The sequence below is a fragment of the Vipera berus genome (genome assembly GCF_964194415.1).
Source record: "Vipera berus genome assembly, chromosome: 1".
NCBI classification, from domain to species: domain Eukaryota; kingdom Metazoa; phylum Chordata; class Lepidosauria; order Squamata; family Viperidae; genus Vipera; species Vipera berus.
Window position 1 is genome coordinate 318,889,064 of NC_138202.1, and position 20,943 is coordinate 318,910,006.

The following is a 20,943-nucleotide window of genomic DNA, read 5'->3' on the forward strand; positions in this document are numbered from 1 at the left end:
ACTATATAACGACAATTCTAACCAAATGCCCTCCTGATGATTTGTTATGCTATACATCACATTAACTGTGGACAACAAGGGCCATAAGGAAGCTGATGTGGAGGATTTGCATAAATTACAAACAGATTTTTCTGCATATGGGTTCTTTCACCTTTCTTACATTAAATTATCCCTAAAATTTAATACTGCATTGCTGTACCATTTTCCTCCATATGTGACTTCTTTCCAGACTTCCTGCATGGCCAGCTGTCAATATTGTCTGGCATGGGCAGGATGTGCTCCCAAAATCCTAGCTGTGCCCACAATCTCAGGGAATAAACTAGATTTTCTGTTTTCCAAATGGACCAGTGCTACTTTTTGTCTCTTTCAGTGAGAAGGAGCAGCAAGAATGCAGATTTTTATATTACATTTTAAAAGCAGCGATGTTAGAATTAAGCAGTACATAATCTTATCTGTTAATATAGCTGTTTTGTTTGTGAATAAAATATAGAATTAGATGTTATAAGTAAGAGTTCATTTAGTATTTTTCAATAATTAAAAGATAACTTACTTCAATACAAGGCAATGGAACACAGTGAGAATACGTTTGAGAAAATTAAAACAATCACCTGAATTTTTAAGTCTCCAAAGTATAATATTTATATCAGGTGTGATAATGTTTTTAACTATAGAAATTTTTATGTTTGATGGTAATCTCTGTGTGTGCGTTAAAATATTGGTACGCTTCATTTGCTCTTTAAACTTTCCTAAAATGGCTCAGATACAGATATACTACCAAAAGTAAAACAAACTGAAAACTCCAGTGTATTTAATGTGTTTTTTTTAAAACCCTGAATGAAAGGAAAAGAATTCTAAATCTGTCACCAAAAGACAAACTTCTTTTTCTGGAAGGTAAAGTGCTGAAATGTTTTTCTCAGGGCAAAGACGAATCAAAAAACAAACACTGATGTTTCAATAAAAAATGAAAGCCCCCTGAGTTCACTAACAGAGTTTGGGGAAGATGCCCACTGTCTATGTAGCTATTAAATGCATTTGTTTTTTTGACAGATAGGAGCCTATTGTTATGTGGAATGCTCAGCTTTGACACAGAAAGGATTGAAGACTGTTTTTGATGAAGCCATTATAGCCATTCTAACTCCAAAGAAACACACAATGAAAAAGAGAATAGGTTCAAGATGCATTAATTGCTGCTTGATTACATGAGAGCTGCTGGACAATGGCCACGAGTACTGTGAAACTTCTGACACTGTGCAAATGTACACTTCAAGACAGCAACAGCTTATTGAGAAATCCACTGACTGACAGGGAAGCGGATTTTAGGAACTGGCATTTGGTGAAACCCAGAGGGGGAGGGAGAAAATCACAAACATGTAAAGAAGCAGGCACCATCTACTGTGAAGATTTTATTCATACGGGAAGGAATGTACAATCTCTCAGGGGTAATGTAGTTTAGGACATACAACAAATGTATGATCAAATTGCCAGTGCATGTTGACCATGCTGTAAAAAAAAGAAGAGTAAAGCCCAACAATGCTCTGAAAAGATTTGGAAAGCCTTTTGTTTTGGCCGTACCCCTGTGCAGTCTTCATGGAATCTCACAATCAAAATGCCTTTATTCCTTGCGCCAGTTATCTGCTTTTGTATGTAAGCTGCTTCCTATTCCAATATATCCACAAAGATGCAATAAAGAGACCGGCCACATACCCAAAGGTGGCTCCAAGTGAACACGAAATGGGCCACACCTGAAAGAGGAAAATGCTGCATTAGAAGAAGAAAAGGATGATCTTCAATGAGCACAAGTTTTTGGTATAACTGAAAGACACCAAAATGGGGCACAGAATCCTTTGCAAGGCTTGACATGCTTTTACCGAAAATGGTTAAAAAAATGGTAATAGCCATCAAACATTTGTTAGGAATATGAACAATTGTACAGTTTTAAAACTTCTGTGCATTAAAGTGTAACTAGCTGGTGGCTATTCCATATGACGCTTGATGAAAATCAGGTAAGAAATACGTGGTGCATCTGTGGTCAGAGCAGTTAATGTGTTCTTATTTTCCAGTTAATTTGCTGTTGTTTTTTTTTTAAAGCTTCTCTCTCTCCTTTCCCTACTGTATTCTTTCAGTCCTAGGTTAGCTGGGTAACAGATTTGATATTGAAGCACAACTGAATGAAACATTAAAGGAGACCATAAATCAAAGGGAAGGGCAGGGGCACAAATCATAATGACTGCTTCATGCAATGACCTTTCATTGCAATAGCAATGAATATTTGCAAGGTAAAGTTCTGCTATCGTGCTAGAAAGCAAATTGAATTAGATCTAAGCATCTATCTTCTGTGGATAGAAGATTCTCCATCACTGGCGACTTCTGATCCAGGAGAAGAATGGAAGAACGGCTGGTCTTTCCCAATTCACCGCTTTTCCTATAGTCTTCTGAAGCTGCTTAGGGTCCACAATATTAGGGGGATGGAAATGGGTTCTATACTGAAATGCCCCATTATACCAGCAAGAGAAATCTGAGCAGAAGTTAGTTCAGAGAAAGTTCCCATGGTTGGAACGAGATCCAGCCATCGCAAAACAGTTGATTTCTCTTTTTTAACTCTTCCTACCTCTCGGTGCTGTTCTCAAATGAAACTAATTGGCATTAATTCTGAAGTATTTTTGCTGCTTGTGTATTACACACGCACTTGGAATTCCAAGTTGGGTAGATGAGGTGGAGCTGCAGTTAATATCCCAATATCCCTGTGTGTTTAGTCAATATCTGAAAAATGTAAGGATGAAAATTCTGGGAGCATTGCCGAATGTGGAATTCAGTAGTTAGTATTACACAGCTGAAACATGGCAGCAAAACTCCCCATTTATGCAGCACTAACTGAATTTAAGCCTTAAAACTATACTCCAAATCTGTTTGTGATGGGTGAAATCAGAAGTAGCTAGCCAGATTCATTCAGAACAAAATAAAGACACTATTCCACTTGTATGTAAGAACTCAGGCTATCAGTCAGGGACTTAAACAAGCCAGCTAACTGATCAACTGAAATGGAATCTGAATTAAAAAAAATAACTTTACAGAGAAAAAGCATACTTGTTATTTTCAAAAAAAAAATAAACATCATAGAGAAGAAAGCTTCAGAATGTGAAAAAAATAAATGCTTCTTCCAAGATAGTGCCTGCTTTCTAATATATATATATATATATATATATATATATATATATATATATATATATATATATATATATATATATATATATATATATATATATATATATATATATATATATATATATATATATATATATATATATATACACATATACATATACACACACACACACACACACACACACACACACAAAAGTTAAAATTAAAAAGTTGGTCAATTATCCAGGGTACCTTTTTAGCCAATAAAATAGTTTTGATTGGTTTTACTGATTAACTCACAAAATGTCAGTGTAATAAAAATGAATCCATTGCAAATGAATGCTGCTTTAAATTCCAGTGGATATGCAATCAAATGAGTTCCTCAGTTAGGGTTAGGGCATTATTTTGATCACTTTTCTCTCTTGAAGTGAAATCCAGTCCAAGCTATCTTTATTGGGCAAGACAGGAAATATTTGCTGCTTAACATAGGTGGAATTATAAAAAGAGAATTTTTATATGTAGCTCTATGGAGTTTTCCTCTTTCATTTTTGCTGCTCAACCATGGCAAGAGGAATGGGTCACTGGCACAGAAGGAATGGATGGGTTGAGGTTCAGCAGGACTCCATTTTTACAATTATGAATGTGTCCTGCAGCTGCAAATTCATTGTTAAAGCACATTGAAAATGATTTAAATTTTAAAATGGGTTAAGAGTTTATTAAGGCCTGGTTCAGATTTGAAATCGACAAGCTATAAATATAAAATAAAGACATTTCAGTGAGCATTTTTAAGAACATTAGCCTCGAGCAGGCTACTTACCCCCATTTTGATATAAAAGATAAAATTAATTGCAGATGGGAATATTAACAGAAAAATAGACAAGGGATATGAAAGCTCATTAAGAGGCATTGGCTCATAGTTCTTTTGTCTGAGCTTTTATGTGTGAGAAAAAAGAGGAATAGGGGCTAGCTAGTTCTACTCTTCCTTCATGCTCTTGTTGCTTCCTCCACACTGAAGTCAATTGTTCAAAGATTCTGTAACCCAGGGAAGAGTCTTGCTCTACAGCTGTCCTTCCCATATAGAAGGTTGTGAGAATGGGGAAGGAAGGGTTTGTTCATGCCACCTGTACACACACACACACACACACACACACACACACACACACACACCCCTACATAAGGGCCATTGAATAGGGCTACTACTTTCATAGCAAGCCTATATTTATTTCCACTCTGCTGATTGCTGAGCCTCTTGTAGCAAAGGGACTCTTAACCTGTGAATGCAAACTGCTGGCACAATGGCCTTTCTTGGCATGATTCACATTCTGCTCTAAGCTAGTTACTCTAAAATGAATGGAACGGATGATGAACTTGTGGCCAAAAACCAACTTTGTGCAAAGACACAGCTCCTGCATGCACATAGTGTAAATAATCTGACCTGAAGAACTGGGAATGTCTTGCACTCACTTTTAGAGTTACAGATATAACATTGCAGCAATCTTAGTTATCTGTTCCAATCTAAAAGTTATCATTGTGTATTCTTAATATGGACAATATACAGTGATCCATACTATTTCTATGGTATTAAAAGTATGCACAGAAATTTTCAACAATCATCCCAATGTCAGAGGACCCCTTAGTACACAGGTGTCAAACTCTCCATGTCACATGATGTGTTGCGACGTATCGCAACACTCTTTGCATTGCCAGCAATGGGGTGGGCGCGGCTTCGGTATGATGAAAGCTGCCCGTGGGCCAGCAGTTTGACACCCTTGCCTTAGTACATCAGTGGGCTGGCCTGTAGATTTATTTCAGCTATTTTCATGTAATACTCTACAATTAAATTTCTTAGGACAACAATTCTCATGGTTCTCAACTATTGTGATCAGGAATTTGGCTCTTGCATATTGAAGTACATCCAAAGAATTGTACATCCAGGCGTGAAAACTGATATACTTGCTTGGAGGTTTGCACAGACAACCATTTACTAGAATTTATTTTATATACGTGTAAGGCAATGCCCAGTTAGACAAATCAGAAAACTATCCAATTGCATGAACTTTAACTTACTTGAACCACTCTTTGTTCAAGTAAAAGGTAAAACAAGTAAATGGCTTGAGAAAATTTTCTCGATACCAATGGTTTACTTTGATAAACATTTTTAAACATTGAGGGAAAATTAAAGACTAAATTATTTGATTAATGAATTGACTTCAGTACCAAAACCTGTTGGCCCAGATAGCATAACAGAGGTCATATTCTAATTTAAGAAATTAAATTAATAAAAACACTATGTTGCAGTTTATCTCTCCTCTTTTGTACAATGCTATAGGTCCAGGCTATCTTTACAGTGCTATGCTAAGCTACAGGTATACACTATGTATATTTCCTTAATTGCACAATTTACAATCCTTTGTCCTTCATCTTGTTTTTTATTCATCTCCCGGACTACAAATGAAATGTGTTCCAGGCAATATAATGCAAAACAGTTTGTGTGAGGGTGGCATTTAGCTCCTGTCTCCAGCTTGCAATATCCATGCATACCAACAAATTCTAAAATATCTTTCCTTACTGTTGTTTTGGAAACACAATTGACAGATATTTGAGATATCGTCCTATTCAACCTGGGGGGGAGGGGAGGGCTCCAGGTTGATGAAACATATTTCAGTTTTGAAAAGAACAGGCAGGAAAATGAGTCAACCTATTCCACATGTTCTCCTATCTGTTAAAATTTTCCATCATATTATGCAGGTAGTCCTCAATTAATGATCACAATTGAGACTAGGAAATTTCTCGTTGTGGTATGGTTCTTAAGTGAATAGTGACTGCAACCAATTTTTCTATTATTATTTTTTTTTGCCATGGTTGTTAAGCGAGCTATCACATGATGGCAATTTGCAACCTTCCCTGCCAACTTTCCTATTGACCTTGCTTGTTGGAAGCCAGCTGAGAAAGTCACAAATTATCGTCACTTGACTCCGGACCACTGCAACCATTGTAAATACATGATGGTTGACAAATGCCCAAATCGCGATCATGTGATTTTTGGGATACTGCAATGGTCATGAGTGTGAGGACTGGTTGTAAGTCACTTTTTTCACTTGTAACTTTGAACAGTTGCTAAACAAATGATGATTAAGTCAAGGACTACCTGTAATGCATCAAACCAGCTCCTTTGTTGTTTGTAATCTGTTTTGATTTGATCTTGTGCGTTTAATCTTCATATCACTAAATGTGCATTTAGTGTTTTATATATAGCATTATTTGGAGGTCTTCAGAAGAGCAGTCAAAATAATAATATGTTCATGAGGTGCCTTAGGGACTCTTATTGACCTTGCTTTGACCTTTTATTTACAGCCTGAGAAAGGTCACCATTTCAATTTGTCATGCCTGCTTTTCAAACCAAAGATTTACTTATTCATGTTCGGTAACATGGCACTGCGTATTTTCTGCAGAATGTTAAATAGTGTATATTCAGTACTAACAAACTGCATTATTTGGTCTGGTGAAGGCTGAATTTCTAATGGACATTTTCTTTCAAAATAAATTTAATTCCTTCAGGAATTAATCAGACATTAAACAATAATAAAAAATAATCAAGGCAATGGTGTACTAGTCTCTGTATGCAAAACTGGCATCATTCATTCCCTTTATGTCCAACATACTTAAACCTGCAGGGTCCAATCTGGGTCAGTCACCGGGATCAGAGGCTTTGTCTTCTGAGCTTTCAGACTCAGAAGCTGTTCCTACCTATCACTTTGATTACATCTTCCTTCTCAGAAGTCTACTTAAAGGTACAGACCAGATTTCCTGACACAACTCAGGAGCCAAGGCAAATAGGTTCATACAACCAGATTTAATGAGATTAATACTGCTAAAGACTGTTTCTTGTTCCTTGCATAACCAGGATTCTTTGGGGACCAAAGTCTAGTTAAATTGGAAATGAGACTATTTAGGCTCAGGGTATTTTTTTCCCCCACTTAGGTCAGGAAAGAAAATATAGTCATGGAAGAAGAGGGTTGCATAGCATCCTTGGGCTCGTTTTCCATCACTTAGATTCAAGACTACCTTAAAACATCTACTGAATTACAGAGGTTAGCACTACCAGTACAGACAAACTGCATGGGAATTAATTTAGGATTAACTCAAAAAGTTGTCACTCCAACTCACTCTATCCTGCCAAATGCCTCTGCTACAAAAATTGTTTTCTAAACTAGGAATACAAAAATAACTCCCTCTCTCTAAGCATTCTTCTGCTTCTCATACTGTGCAACACTTTTCCATTCTCCCACCCTTTTTCTTTATTAAATATTTTAGAGGCATTGTAAGAACTACAGAGTCCACTGCTTCTCTCACGGATACTGCAGAAATGTTTTTAGAGGATTGGTATGATCTCGAAATAAGCGCAGGGAACAAATGTAACAAACTAATTTTGCACCAGCTTAAAGCAAATCCAAAGAACTAGAAAAGAGCTAAAAAGGTAAAGGCTCCCCCGCACATGCGCGCTAGTCGTTTCCAACTCTAGGGGTCGGTGCTCATCTCCGTTTCAAAGCCGAAGAGCCAGCGCTTGTCTGAGGATGTCTCCGTGGTCATGTGGCCGGCATGACTAGACGCCAAAGGCGCACGGAACGCTGTTACCTTCCCACCGTAGTGGTCCCTATTTTTCTACTTGCATTTTTACGTGCTTTCCAACTGCTAGTTTGGCAGAAGCTGGGACGAGTAACAGGCGCTCACTCTGTTACACGGCACTTGGGATTCGACCCACCAAACTGCCGACTGTCGGGCCCGGCACGCCCGACATTCAGCGGGGCCGTGGAGCGACCCACCGGGCCCCGAAATCCACCGCCGGCGCCCGCGGTCTCCCGAAAAGCCGGGAAAGTGCACGACCGCCGCGACGGCCCAGCAACCGCCCGCCCGACGCCCAGGGAGGCCACGGAGCAACCTACCGGCCTCCGGGAACAGCCGCCAGCGCCCGCGCCTTCCCAACAACCCGGAAAGGAGAGCAGCCAAGGAGACGGCGCAGCGGCCACCCGCCCATCAGCTGGGGAGGCCGCAGAGCAACCCGCCAGCCCCCGGAAGCAGCCGACGAGCCAGGGAGGAGTGCGGCCGCCGAGTTGGCTCAGCAGCCACCCGCCCGGCACCTGGAGAGGCCACAGGGTGTCTCGCCGGGCCCCGGGAACAAGCCAGGGAAGGGCGCGGCCGCCGATGCAGCCCAGCAGCCTCCGGGGCCGTCCAGAAGGCCGGGGAGCGGCCGTACGGTGGAGCAGCCGGTAGTTGTCCAGCGCCCGAGCAGCAGAACAAGGACGGGCGCCAGGGTGGACCAGGAGGCGGCGGAGTCTACCGGCGGGACGGGGAGGGGCTCAGGACACGCACCAACATTGCATCCCCCATTCCCGCAGAGGCCACGTCCCAACGCTCTGCCAGCCTCCTTGCCCGTGACAGGCACCAGCGGCGGATGGTCCGAGCGGCGCAACTCACGGCGGTCTGGGGACCTGAGGGGGGAGGCGAAGATGTGCGGAGCTCTGGGGGAAAGGAGGATGGTTTGGGCTGGGGGGTGGCTTACCGGCTGCAATGGTGGTGGGACGGGGCCAGGGAGGATACGTACCTGGGGGCGGGTGCCAAAGGGTGGGAACCAAGGGGGGCGGTAGTTAAGTAGGGTGAGGGCGTGGTGCAGCAATTAAGGGTGTGGTGGTGGGTGTCGGCTTTGCCGGCTATTTAACAGCGTTGATTGTGCTGTGGGATCAACGCTGACTTCGTTTGTCTTTGAGCAGCTGTTTGTGAAGATAATAAACGTGGCTCAGGAGAACCAGCTCCCGTTCCGGATTCATTCTTTTTGGTGATTCGTCGGACGGGGGGCTGAAACCGACCTTCTGATTGACAAGCTCAGCGTCCTAACCCACCGAGCCACCGCGTCCCTTATAAATATGTTATTATATAATCCAGGACCTGCAGATTTCAAGACTTCAGAAGCTCTCAAAGTGCATACCTTCCTTTCTAATCAATGCGAAGAAGCAGCACCAAATACCTGAACTACTCTGTATAGGTCTTCCAAATTTCTGCACAGGATATGAATGAACCTTTATTGTCAAAGTACAACCATGTATGAGCCACCCTTCGTGCTCCCACCCCCCAACTCACAGTGACAACCAACCCTCCATCTTATTACACCATGTGAACTAATTGCACCACACACATACCACACACCGGCCTCGCAAGTCAATTCTGCATAAAGTTTATATGCTATATGCTATTACATGATATACCATAGTAGACTGCAACATCCAAGGCTTATACTTTCTTTCATTCATAAAATTATTTCTTTTTCTATGAGTCAATTCTCTATTTTTTTAAAAACATTTGTTCTTAAAACAATATAAATTATCCAGGTGATTATTTCTTGAGACCTATTTCTCCAGCACAATCCCAGTGACTCATCTGTTTGATATAGTTTACAGGCTCATTTACTGTATAAACTGCTTTTGCAACATTAATCTAAATACATGTACAAACACACACTTTCATTCAATGTCCCTTATTAAGAGGGTGATAAAATAAAGCCTGGTAGTGAATTGGAAAGCTCTGCCCATTTGTACCACGCCTATAATTACATTTGCTGCTATGTGCCTAATCATTTCTAATGGCTTCCAAAAGGAGAAATGGCAAAACAAAATATTGCTGACAGGATGCTTTCTAAAACTTCCTGGAGACTAGAGCCATCTTAAGGTTATCAGTTATTATGTAGATTTAATGAACTAAAACCTATTTCATCCACAAATTTAGCTCTAATACATGAAAAGTGATATCCCAGTAAATCTGTTCAAAGACCCCATGCTCAACAAAGTCCTCTTCCTGTCAAGCATTTTGCTGGTGGAAGATTAGCTCTGAGCTTCCAGGTACATAAAGATGCTGAAAGCAGCTTTTAAAGTCTTCCTCTGAAAATGGAGGGGGGGGGGGCAGCCTTGCCTCTTAAGGGGAACTCTACCTCATCCTGTTTCTTGCGATTCTCCCGTCCTTCTCACAGCCATAGCATGTTTGGAAATGGGACACTGGTGTGCCCCTTTAATAACTTGGTTTTAGGGGGCTTGTCCTCAATTTGCTTTATATTTTGATACATGTTACTTATGATAGATCTATCTAATGTAAAAATATGTGGGAATATAATTAGATGTATGCTTTTTTTAAAAAAAAGGAAGAAACCAATGTCCCAAATTTCCATTATTATTTCTGACTTATATAGCAAGTTCATTGGCATTTAATCTGAGACAAAAATGATACAAGAATAGTAATTAAAACTGGACTACATTTATTTACATCAGACATTTTGTTCAATCTAGCAAGATTCAGAATGCTTTTAATGCCAAATACCTTTATTCTCTGGCTGCGGGTTTTTCTGCTTTGAGAACATTTTAATCCACTTTACATTATTAGCAGATCACTTTATTCTCTCCACCCTTCCCCAACAGTAATGTTGGCAGATGAATGTACAGTTGGTCCTGCAATCCTGCCAGCTTCTCATTTTTCCTACAAGCAGCAAAATGCTTAAGGCCTTGTTGGAAAACTACAAAACATGTTTTCGGCACAGGGTGGCTCAGCTAAGGCTGTTTCAAAGATCAATCTGAAGCCAATAGCCATTTCAAATGCATTTTGTTAAGTGCTTTTAATGGAAGGTAGCAGCACACCACAGGACACATTCTCAGATGGCATAAGTGGGGATGGCCTCCCATCACATTAATGGGCTGGATGCTGACTGGCTACTGCTTGAACTTGAAAAAAGTCATTAACTGTACATTAGCAAGCAGCAAGGCCTTGTTTGCACTGAGTACATCTTGAAGTATTCTGGCAACCACGTAACTCACACTGAGGAAGTGGCTTCATCCACTTCCAGCTTGTTAGAGAAAATATTCTACCATGTTGTTTTCAACATTCTTTACAATGGAATTACAATTAAATCTTAAAGACCACCAGTGTATGAAAAGAAAATGCTAGAAGGAAAAATAGAAAAGACCCTTTGTACTTTGCTGATAAGCTTTTATAAGGGAGTAAGGTAATTGCAAACTAAATGTGGTACTGGATGGAGCTGGTCTGATCAGTTTTATGCAATTTATATAAAACAGACAGAGCAACCAACCTGCCATGGACGGTCCCAGTCCAGTGGAATAGGAAATGCTCCAAGCCATGCTCCCACCACACTGCATATTGTGGTAATCTGGAGATTGTTATCCCAGATAGACATAGCCCTAAAAAAGAAAGAAGGTTAATCTTTAAAAGTGTGTATTCTTTAGTAGTTGATTTGTTTACTCTCCCATAGCTTTGACTTATCTATGCAAGACTGTAATGTTACAAAATATGTACTACTCTTTTGCAGATTCCCATCTATTACTGTACTTCAAAATTAGATTTTAATATTCCATCACCACTCATCTTTAATGGGATGTTTTTTAGATGGATTCATCAGTCAGGATAATCTGCCAAAGAATAATAATAAACTCCCTCTATTTTTTCTCTAGTCATATTAATTTATAAGTTATGTTTTTGATGAAGTCCAAAATATGGACTTCATAGGAAATCTGAAGTCTTCATATGCTTCTAGATTGAACTATAATTTGTTTTGTTGCTGATAATTAAAAAAATAGTTTTACTTTTTAATGTTACTTATAAACATTATAAAATTCATTAACTATCTGTCACAATATAAACTACCATCCTGGCAAAATATCTATTCTGAAGTGCTTTAAGGAGCACTTCTACTTCTGCTGATTATGGAAATGTTTTTTTCCTCCTGCAGCATGAAAACTTTGTATCTCCCTCAGGATAATTTCTGCAATATCTCTTTTTTCTTACTAACTCTGAATCTATTCAATTCTATGTTGATAATAAGATAATGAAAGTGCTAGCAAGGGAGTCAAGTGGTAATTATGTAATTTAAGTATGATTTTTTTTCCATACTGAAAATGTAATTGTTCAAATAGTATTCTATATATCCGGTGCGGCTCATTATTTTCTAAAAAAGGATAAAATGGTCGGAGATTTTGTTTTTTTTTATTTTTAATAAAAAATTTCCATATGCACCTACTGTTTTATTGGATCTTCCTGAGGAAATAAATCATGCAATATATGCAATTAAGAACCATATCATTTTATTGTTAAAATACTTCTGCGTTGCTGATCATTAAAATAATCCTTCTGTATATTCCCAGCTTTTTTTCTTTTTGGCTTAAGGCAAGCTTTAAAGTCTGGCATTTTGTTCAATTGTATAGGCAGGAAAAAAGGGAAGGAACTGCCACTTGGGAAAAAAGAGACAATATATGAACCATATACTAAATGTTGGTTTGATGTAATGACTGTACTACGTTATAGAAAATTATTCCAGAGATTGCCTTGAAGGGTAAAATTTTAGTTATCCTTATGCTTAGATTGGCTCAATAACTAATGCATGGTTAACTGAATAAAAACAACTTTTATTTGGGTTTGTACAATGCAGTAAACCATAAACCAGACAACACCCTGCCCCCAATTGTGCTGCCTCATTGTGATGGTGTTTTTGTGAGGGATGAGGACAGGAAGTCAGAAATGTATGCCAAGAATATATATTGCCAGCAGGGACACTCAAAGCCTGAAGGTCATGTTAACTGTGGAGCTAAAGCAAACAGACACTTATTTGAGGTAGCAAAGATTTATTATTTTTTCCATTTGTTTATTAATTTGTTCATTCACTTGTTCATCCATTTATTTTTTTTATGGCTGCTTATCTCAAACATATGACTCTGGGCAGTTAACAGAGAATAAAAACAAGACTGAAAACATCAGAGCAAAACAATAAATTTTAAAAAGTATGAGCTGAAATAAAACCAACAACACTAAACATAACCAAGTTACCAGGTCAACCACATAGGAAGATGCTGGAGGAGGAGGATCATCAGAATAAAGACATCAATTCATACTGTGTGGGAGAAGGCAATAAAAAGCCCTTCCTGTATTTAACCAAGAAAACAACACGGATAGGATATATAAAATGATTGACAAATGGGGAAAATATAGCTAAATGTCGCTAAGAGTCAACATTGACTTGATGGATCAAAATTTTTGATAGATCAAAATCACAAATTTTATATTCATTACTTACAATTCTGAGGAAAAAAAGTAAAAAATGTGCCTTAGTTGAAAACCGTATTGCAAAAATGCTGCATCATAAATACTGGGACACATATTCTGTTCAGCAAAACTACTGGAACAGAATCTGTCAACTGGATGAGAATCCCATCCTCAGAGGCACTGATGCAATGTAGGAATTCCACATGCATAGCAAGATTCACTAATTAATTTTAGATTTGGTCAGGAGCCATTTGGACTATACTGCAATTTCTTCATTATGTTAGCAGTTATGTTCAGCTGGGAACAAAAGACTCACAAGCTGAGAATTTAAATTCACAACTGAGAAATAATTCAAATCACGTACTTTTACACAGGTGAAACCTATATTCTTGTCAGATGTTATGGAAACTGTGAATAGCACTTATGTGAAGAAGCAACAGAGTTGTTGCTTTCTGCAATTGTCTCCCTCCTCAGGTCTGAGGGGATTTCTGCTTATTTAACAGCAGCCGTTGGGTTTTTAATTAAAATTGGTTGAGTTTTATTCCACCCACTCCAGAGAAAATAGCTGGTTAGGAAAACATATTGGGTAGGCAGGAAGAAACTTTGGTAACTCTGTGCCTCCGGCCCAAAAGATGAGATGCAATCTGTACCATATATAAGCTGACTTTCTGGAGCCAGCACAGCTGTCACAAAATACACCCGTACAAGCATTGAGTATGTTCTTCTCTATATTAATATAAAATGATGCTATTTGCCTATGATGAATAAGGACCTCTCTCTTGAATTAGCTGGAAAAACTCTTATGTACATCCCTTATTAAGGTGCTTATGATGGAATATATGAAGGACCCTGACTTGCTCCAATGCCAAGTAGTGGAACTCCCAGCTCCAAGAAGACTTAGGAGATCATGTCTACTAGTGTTCCAAGAAGTTTCAAAGCATGATTGCTTTTTTAAACTCTCTTCACTTATATAGTTTTTCACTTTTGCTTTACTATGCTCTCAATGCCATTTGTTTTTGAACTTTTTAAAGTGCTTTATCACTTGCAGAAATTAGATGACCAAATACATATAAAATACAAGGACTGAGTCAGGCACCAATATTTTTGTCCTTAAACACTCTGCAGGTGCTTTAATTCAATCTGTATATGTGATAAACAAAACTACCACCACAATGCTTAGTTGACTCAAAAAAGAGATGCTTCTCACTTAAGTGTTTGATGTTTTGTAGGAGTGGTTCTCAAAATGTGGTCTCCAGATCCCTGGAAATCCCCAAGATCTTTCAGAAGTTCCATGAAGCCAAAACTATTTGCCTAATAATACTAAGATGTTATTTGCCTTTTTTCACTATCATACTCTCACAAATGTACAAGGGAGTTTTCCAGAGGCTACATGTCATGCCACTGTGTGATGGCTAATGGAATGTGTGCTTGTGTAACCCTGCATTTTTAGATTCTTCTAAGGTTCAGGTTTAAGGAAAAATGTGTTTTCAGAAATTAACTCAGTTCATCTTAATACTTAAACTGTATTATACGTATACTGCTATTACTAGCTATCTTTGGTTACACATGCTATAATCTTTGTAATCTCATTATCATCCAACCAACCATTACTTTGAAATCCCAAAGCTATGCCTACACAGAAATACAAAAAAGTACATTTGTTATCCTCTTTGCAATATTTTTTTTAAATCTAGATGTTTAAATTTTATTTCAAGTTGATATTGTTTTAGAATTTAATATTTTATAAAAGAAAATGTATATTATATCTTTCTTATACTTAAGGATGGACTTGGCTTAAAGCAAAAAGATTATGCAACTTGCTTTCTCAACCCACACCTCCATCTTCTAGGTCTAAAGATGCTGAAAAAAATGAATCTGACATATCACAGAGTTCTCTGACTCATGGAACAAAGGAACCTATTCCACGGAAACTGGGAAAAATGCAAATGAGAATCAAAATGTGACAAAAAATGTCTTTCCCTGAAATATATAGATATTAACAATATATTACATTAATTGTTATGAACGAAAACATACCATAATATTATAGTGCCAGTTAAGCAGTAGTATCATTTCAGACCAAACTTGCAGAGTTAAAAAGAAATCAAGTATTTTAAAAATAGATGTGATGAGCTTTTTAGAAGTCAACATTATTTTTTATAGCTTTTCAAACTATAAATGAAAAAGCCACTGAAGCTTTTTATAGGGTAAATTATCATCTTGCATTGGCTGAAGAAGCATACAAAATAATTGAGAGACTAATTAAGGGTTGTATAGTTGACATGGGTGAATGCCGTCTAGATGAAAAGTCACTAAAGAAATCACTGCAGTGCTACTTTCCAGCATACAGTAACATGTGGATGCTTGTCCACAACACAAATAGCGATGAAATGTACAAAGTGCTGAACAGGGTTTTTGTTTATTTCATGATTTATTCTTATGGTGGAATGTAGTCCAGATTCCCAGGAGGGAGAGGATGTATTCCAGAAGAGCAAGAAACTGCGAAGTTTAGATAGTTTGGTTGGGAGGAAGAGGATCAAGACAGCTTCTTCCTAAAAGTTCCCTGAATATATCTTTAATGATGCAAGTAGTTTGCTTTAGTTTGGTAAGACTAATGTCTGGCTCCCCAAAACAAGAAAGACACACTGGGTTTCTTTTAAGCAATTTCCTCACCTATAGACAGAAATCCCAAGAGAGTAACTCTCTTGATTAAAGACTGCACATGTCTTGAAAAAGGTAGGCACGTGAAAAGATGCTGGGACTGCTGTCACAGTCACATGACATCGTAACTCCTGAGCTATCTACACAGACCAGCACCTCCAAGCTAGCTGGGTAAATGTGGAAGGCATAGCCATCACATCTACTCAAGGAAGAGTATATAAACTTTTAAGGAAATCTTTCCATTTTAATCAGGTGAATTGGGAGGAGGAATGGGTTGCCTTATGATAAATGGGTTCAGCACATGAAAGAGATGATCAGAGAAGATCCAACAAGCTGAATTTCAAGGCTCATTTAACCAAATTGTTTCTACACCAAGATCTGACCTTTTCAACTGAATGTCAAGTTGCTAAGAACAGGGCATTTGAGGTACTTTAGCATATACCTAGCTTTACATGTTTATGTTTAACAGGAGACTATTAACAAAATATATAAAAATTATTAAATTTCATCCCCAAAGACAGTTATTACTGAAAGGATGCAAGATACAAACCCAAACTCTTAGGAACAATTTTTCAAACAGTAGATTTTTTTAAAAGGAAAACAAAATATATTAAATAAACAATGAGTACATACTGGAATTAATTAGCATAGTATAAAGCTATTTAGACTGTTATCTTATGAGCCAATGTCTTGTTTCCACTTCTGGCTAAATTTGCAAAGAATGAGAATGTTTAGAATTAAGAAAAAAATGGTGCAAAAACCCTCAGCTTGTGGATTCCACCTGTCCAGTATGACCATGCAACTAGATGTATTCATTGTCGTTAATCAGGATAGGATAGGATAGGATGGGATGGGATGGGATGGGATGGGATGGGATGGGATAGGATAGGATAGGATAGGATAGGACTTTGTAGGTCTTCTAGTCCAGGCCCCTGCTCAGGCAGGAGAACCTATATCATCTCAGACAGGTAACTGTCTAGTCTCTTCCTAAAAATCTCCAGTGATGAAGCACCCACAATTTCTGGCGGCAAGCTGTTCCACTGGTTAATTGTCCTCACTGTCAGGAAGTTTCTCCCTAATTCAGGTTGCTTCTCTCTTTGATCAGTTTCCAACCATTGTTTCTCGTCCTTCTCTCTGGTGCTCTGGTGAATGTGACCCCCCTCTGCCTTGTGGCAGCCCTCAAATACTGGAGTACTGCTCCCATGTCTCCACTATTTTTCTTTAGACTAGCCAAACCCATGTCCCACAGCCGTTCTTCATATGTTTTAGTCTCCAGGCCTTTGATCATCTTAGTTGCTCTTCTCTGAATTTTTTTCCAAACTCTGAACATCTTTTTTGTGATATGGTTACCAAAATTGGTGGCAGTATTCCAGGTGTACTCTTACAAGGGTTTTATAAAGCGGTACTAGTACTTTGCGTGATCTTGATTCTATGCCTCTGTTTATACAACCCAGGACTGTATTAGCCTTTTTGGTTGCTGCTGCACACTACTACCTCATAGTCAACTGATCGTCTACTAGGACTCCAAGGTCCCTCTCACAGTTACTGTTTTTAAGTCAGGTTCTTGTCCAGTCTGTACTTGTACCTTTGATTTTTCCTGCTTAAATGTAAAACTAACTTTGCCTTTCTCCACACTGAAACTCATTTTGTTGGATAGGGCCCATTGTTCAAGTTTGTCAAGATCTTTTTGGATCCTGAGTTTGTCTTCTGAGGTGTTGGCTACTCTTGTCAGTTTGGTGTCATCTGCAAATCTGATGACTTCCCTTTCAATTCCCTCATCTAAGTCATTTATGAAGATACTGAAGAGTACTGGACCTAAAACGGAACGTTGTGATATCCCACTGCTTACTTCCCTCCATGCCATTGAAGACTACTCATTGAGTACGGTTTGCCAGCCAGCTATAGATCCATCTGCTGGTGTTGTCTATTCCACCTTTTTCTAGCTTACCAAGGAGTAGGTTGTGGTCTACTTTATCAAATGCCTTACTAAAATCTAAGTATACTATGTCCACAGTATTTTGCTGGTCTACTAGTTTAGTCACTTTATCAAAGAATGAAGACTGGTTTGGCATGATCTGTTTTTAACAAACCCATGCTGGCTACTAGTTATGATTTTGTTTGCTTCTAGTTGTTTGCATATCTGTTTTTTGATTATCTTTTCTAGGATCTTCCCAGGTATTGATGTTAAACTGATTGGTCTGTAGTTTCCTGGGTCCATTTTTCCCCCTTTCTTGAAGATGGGAACCACATCAGCCCTTTTCCAATCCTCAGGTATTTCTCCGGTGCTCCAGGATTTTTGAAGGATATGGTTCAATGGTTCTGAGGTAACATCTGCCAGCTCCTTCAGAACTCTGGGATGTAAACAGTTGTAATCTTACATGTGGTTAGTAAAAAGAAGCCAGTCATATCCAAAATTATGATGCACTTTTGTTCTTGCATCACAATTTAAGGTTTGAATGCTAAAGCCTAATTCAAATACCGCACTAAACTGATTTCTGCAGTTTGGTGCCTCCTGTTGGTGGAACTAGCTTGTTTTTTTAAAAACTCAGAACTGGAACCCAGCAATAAACTCTGGCTTGTTAAGATAAAAAAAAGGCAGAGATTCTACTTCAAATAAATGATGGAGAAGAGGAATCACAATTGTAATTACTTCTGATGGCAGAAGGAGGAACCACTGAGCAGATCTGCATTAGATTACTTCTTGGATCTGCTAAGCCAGGGCTTTTCAACCAGTGGTATGCATGGTCACTTTAGCTCATTCCCTCTCCCCGCTAAACTTGTCTAGGCTGGGCAGGGTCGTGTACCGCCTGCCAGGTGCCAGTGTACCACTGGTGGTACATTCGCACCTGGCAAGTGGTACACGACCCTTCCCAGCCTAGACAAGTGTAGCGGGGGGAGGGAACGAGCTAAGATGGCGCAGCACAGGACTTGCCGTGAGAGAATCATCAGGAACTGCAGGGCTGCTGGGCCGAGACAAAGGATCAGGATCAGCACTTCTGGCACATCCGGAAGAGAAAGGAGGAGAGGATATAAAAGGAGGCAGTTTTGGCAGGAGAGGGAAAGGGGGGAAAAAAGATGTCGAAGAAAGAGTCAGAAGACAAAGCTTTTGTCAGAGAAGCGGTGAGAGAGAGAAGAAAGGCTTTTGGGGAGGTGTGTGTGAGAGGCAAAGAGGAAAGGCTTTTGGGGGGAAGTGTGTGTATGCGAGAGAAAGAGGGGCTTTTGCAAGCAAAGGATGAGGGGAGGGAGGGAGGGAGAGAGAGAGAGAGAGAGAGGGGGGGGGGGGGAGAGGGAGGGTCGAGCAGCCACATGACCATCAAGGTAGTGCTACATATTAATAAGTATTGAGAAATTCATTATACATTTGTCAGTGTAAAGGAAAAGTGATTCAGCAAAGGAACTGCCACCGAATAAATTAAAAATGGTACTTTTCCCCCTTTTTTTACAGTTTGTAACATTTTATTAGATTATAGAATAAAATACAAAAGTACAAAAACAAATAGTAGGACACAGTGGGGAGGAAAAAAGGAAAAAAAAGTGAGGTGGAGAAGGGAAAAAGAAAAGGCATTGACTTCCGACTTCCTCTGTTGCAGTAGAAGGAAGCATTAACATTGAACTTCAACTTTTTACTTTTCCATAATATTATAAACTAGCCATTTCTATAACAACAAATGAATCTAACTAGTAAAACCCAAAATCCACCCCCCGTTTTTTTCCCAGTCATCAAGTTTTTGACACCTTGCTAAGCACTGGTGGTACTCAAATGCTGTCATCTCCTAAAAGTGGTACAATCTGTGATAAGGTTGAAAAAGCCCTGTGCTAAGCCAGAATGTAGAAGCCTTCTATGCAATGTCTCAGATAAAAATATGGCCATTATTTCACTATGATTAAACTATTAAAGAAGTACCTAATCTCAACTGCACCAATGGCATTGCAAATTCCAACTGCATGTAACTTACCCATTTTTACTGAACACTCTCAGCCATATTTGAAAGTTTGGTCCCAGCAAACATAAGCAGGGCAAAGTAGTAAAGGTGGATAAAAGAACTGCAAATAAAAAGGTCTCCCAGACTGACCTGGAAAAAAAAGTGAAGCTATTTTAAAGGCCTATCTTGATAACCATATTGAAAAAGTAAGAATGATAAACTGTAAAGCCTTTGTGTTCAGACGCCATGTGAAAAGTGGTTACAGTAGGCATGAACCTAGCCTTTCTCTGGGTTTGCCCAATCCTTATTTTCTTCCTCTGGAAAAGTTATCAAAAGACTGGGAACCTTTGCTTTGAAGTTCAATTAATCACAACATACTAGTATGCTTAAACAGTAACCAACATTCATTCTGCTTTTTGGAGATCATTCAGTTGCATAAATGAAAGCCATTATAACCTGAGACCTCTGAGCCCCAGGATAGCTCCAGAAATTTCTAAAATTTGTGGCTAAATGATAACTTAAACATAATAAGAGAAATAGGGATAGGAAATTATTGAAAAATGACTAATATATTAACTACATTAAATTCTAATTAAAATTAAAAGTCAATCAGACACAAAACGTTCTATTGGAAGATGTGGGGAGAATCTGGAATACAATTACTTTGTAATGCTTAAATATTTTTTTTACTTCTCTCTAATTCACAACAGTGGTGATACAATCAACTTAAGCATATTTTAACATGTTAATGTGGACCAGATACTTGATGGATTTGATGTTTGAAATATAATTTTTATATTTAAAATGAATGTTTTTAAAGTTGACATTAAGGACATTGATGGTTCACATTTTACAGAACTGGAACATCTAATAAGGAAATATTTTAAAAATGTAAAATTTGATACAATGGATGTAAAATTAAAATGGATTCATCAAAGAATCTTAGTTCAAGTTTACTCAGTTTACTGAACAGAGAATGCATTTGAAATGCATTCTGTTGACCACAAAAAAAAGTTATTGACTCATAATTTAATCTTGTGAATAAATGACATCCTTTAGAAATAGCATTTTAATGTACATTAATAGCTTTATAGGGACATTATTTAATTATTAAAGAAGTTAATTAAAG

General features: G+C 38.5%; 2 protein-coding genes across 6 annotated transcripts in view; one reads left to right on the plus strand and one right to left on the minus strand.

Annotated features, from left to right (window-relative positions):
* RHOQ (ras homolog family member Q) overlaps positions 1–1,284 on the plus strand; it is a 34,859-nt gene extending 33,575 nt beyond the window's left edge. The window contains exon 5 of the mRNA XM_081312954.1: positions 1,048–1,284. Within this exon, the coding sequence (XP_081169080.1) occupies positions 1,048–1,203 (156 nt within the window). The 3' untranslated portion in view covers positions 1,204–1,284. The remainder of the gene's footprint in view (positions 1–1,047) is intronic.
* PIGF (phosphatidylinositol glycan anchor biosynthesis class F) overlaps positions 1–20,943 on the minus strand; it is a 55,652-nt gene that overhangs the window by 28,633 nt on the left and 6,076 nt on the right. For 4 of the 5 annotated variants that reach the window (XR_014024516.1, XR_014024517.1, XR_014024518.1 and 1 more), the window contains exons 4-5: positions 19,848–19,964; positions 11,267–11,375 (exon numbers count right to left, since the gene is read on the minus strand). Coding sequence is in view for 2 of the 5 variants with exons in the window: in XM_081312952.1 (XP_081169078.1) it covers positions 11,267–11,375; positions 19,848–19,964 (226 nt within the window). In the remaining 3 variants the exon portion in view is untranslated. Of the gene's footprint in view, positions 1–1,504; positions 1,743–11,266; positions 11,376–19,847; positions 19,965–20,943 lie in introns of those variants that run through there. The other variant, XM_081312951.1, reaches the window with a different exon arrangement.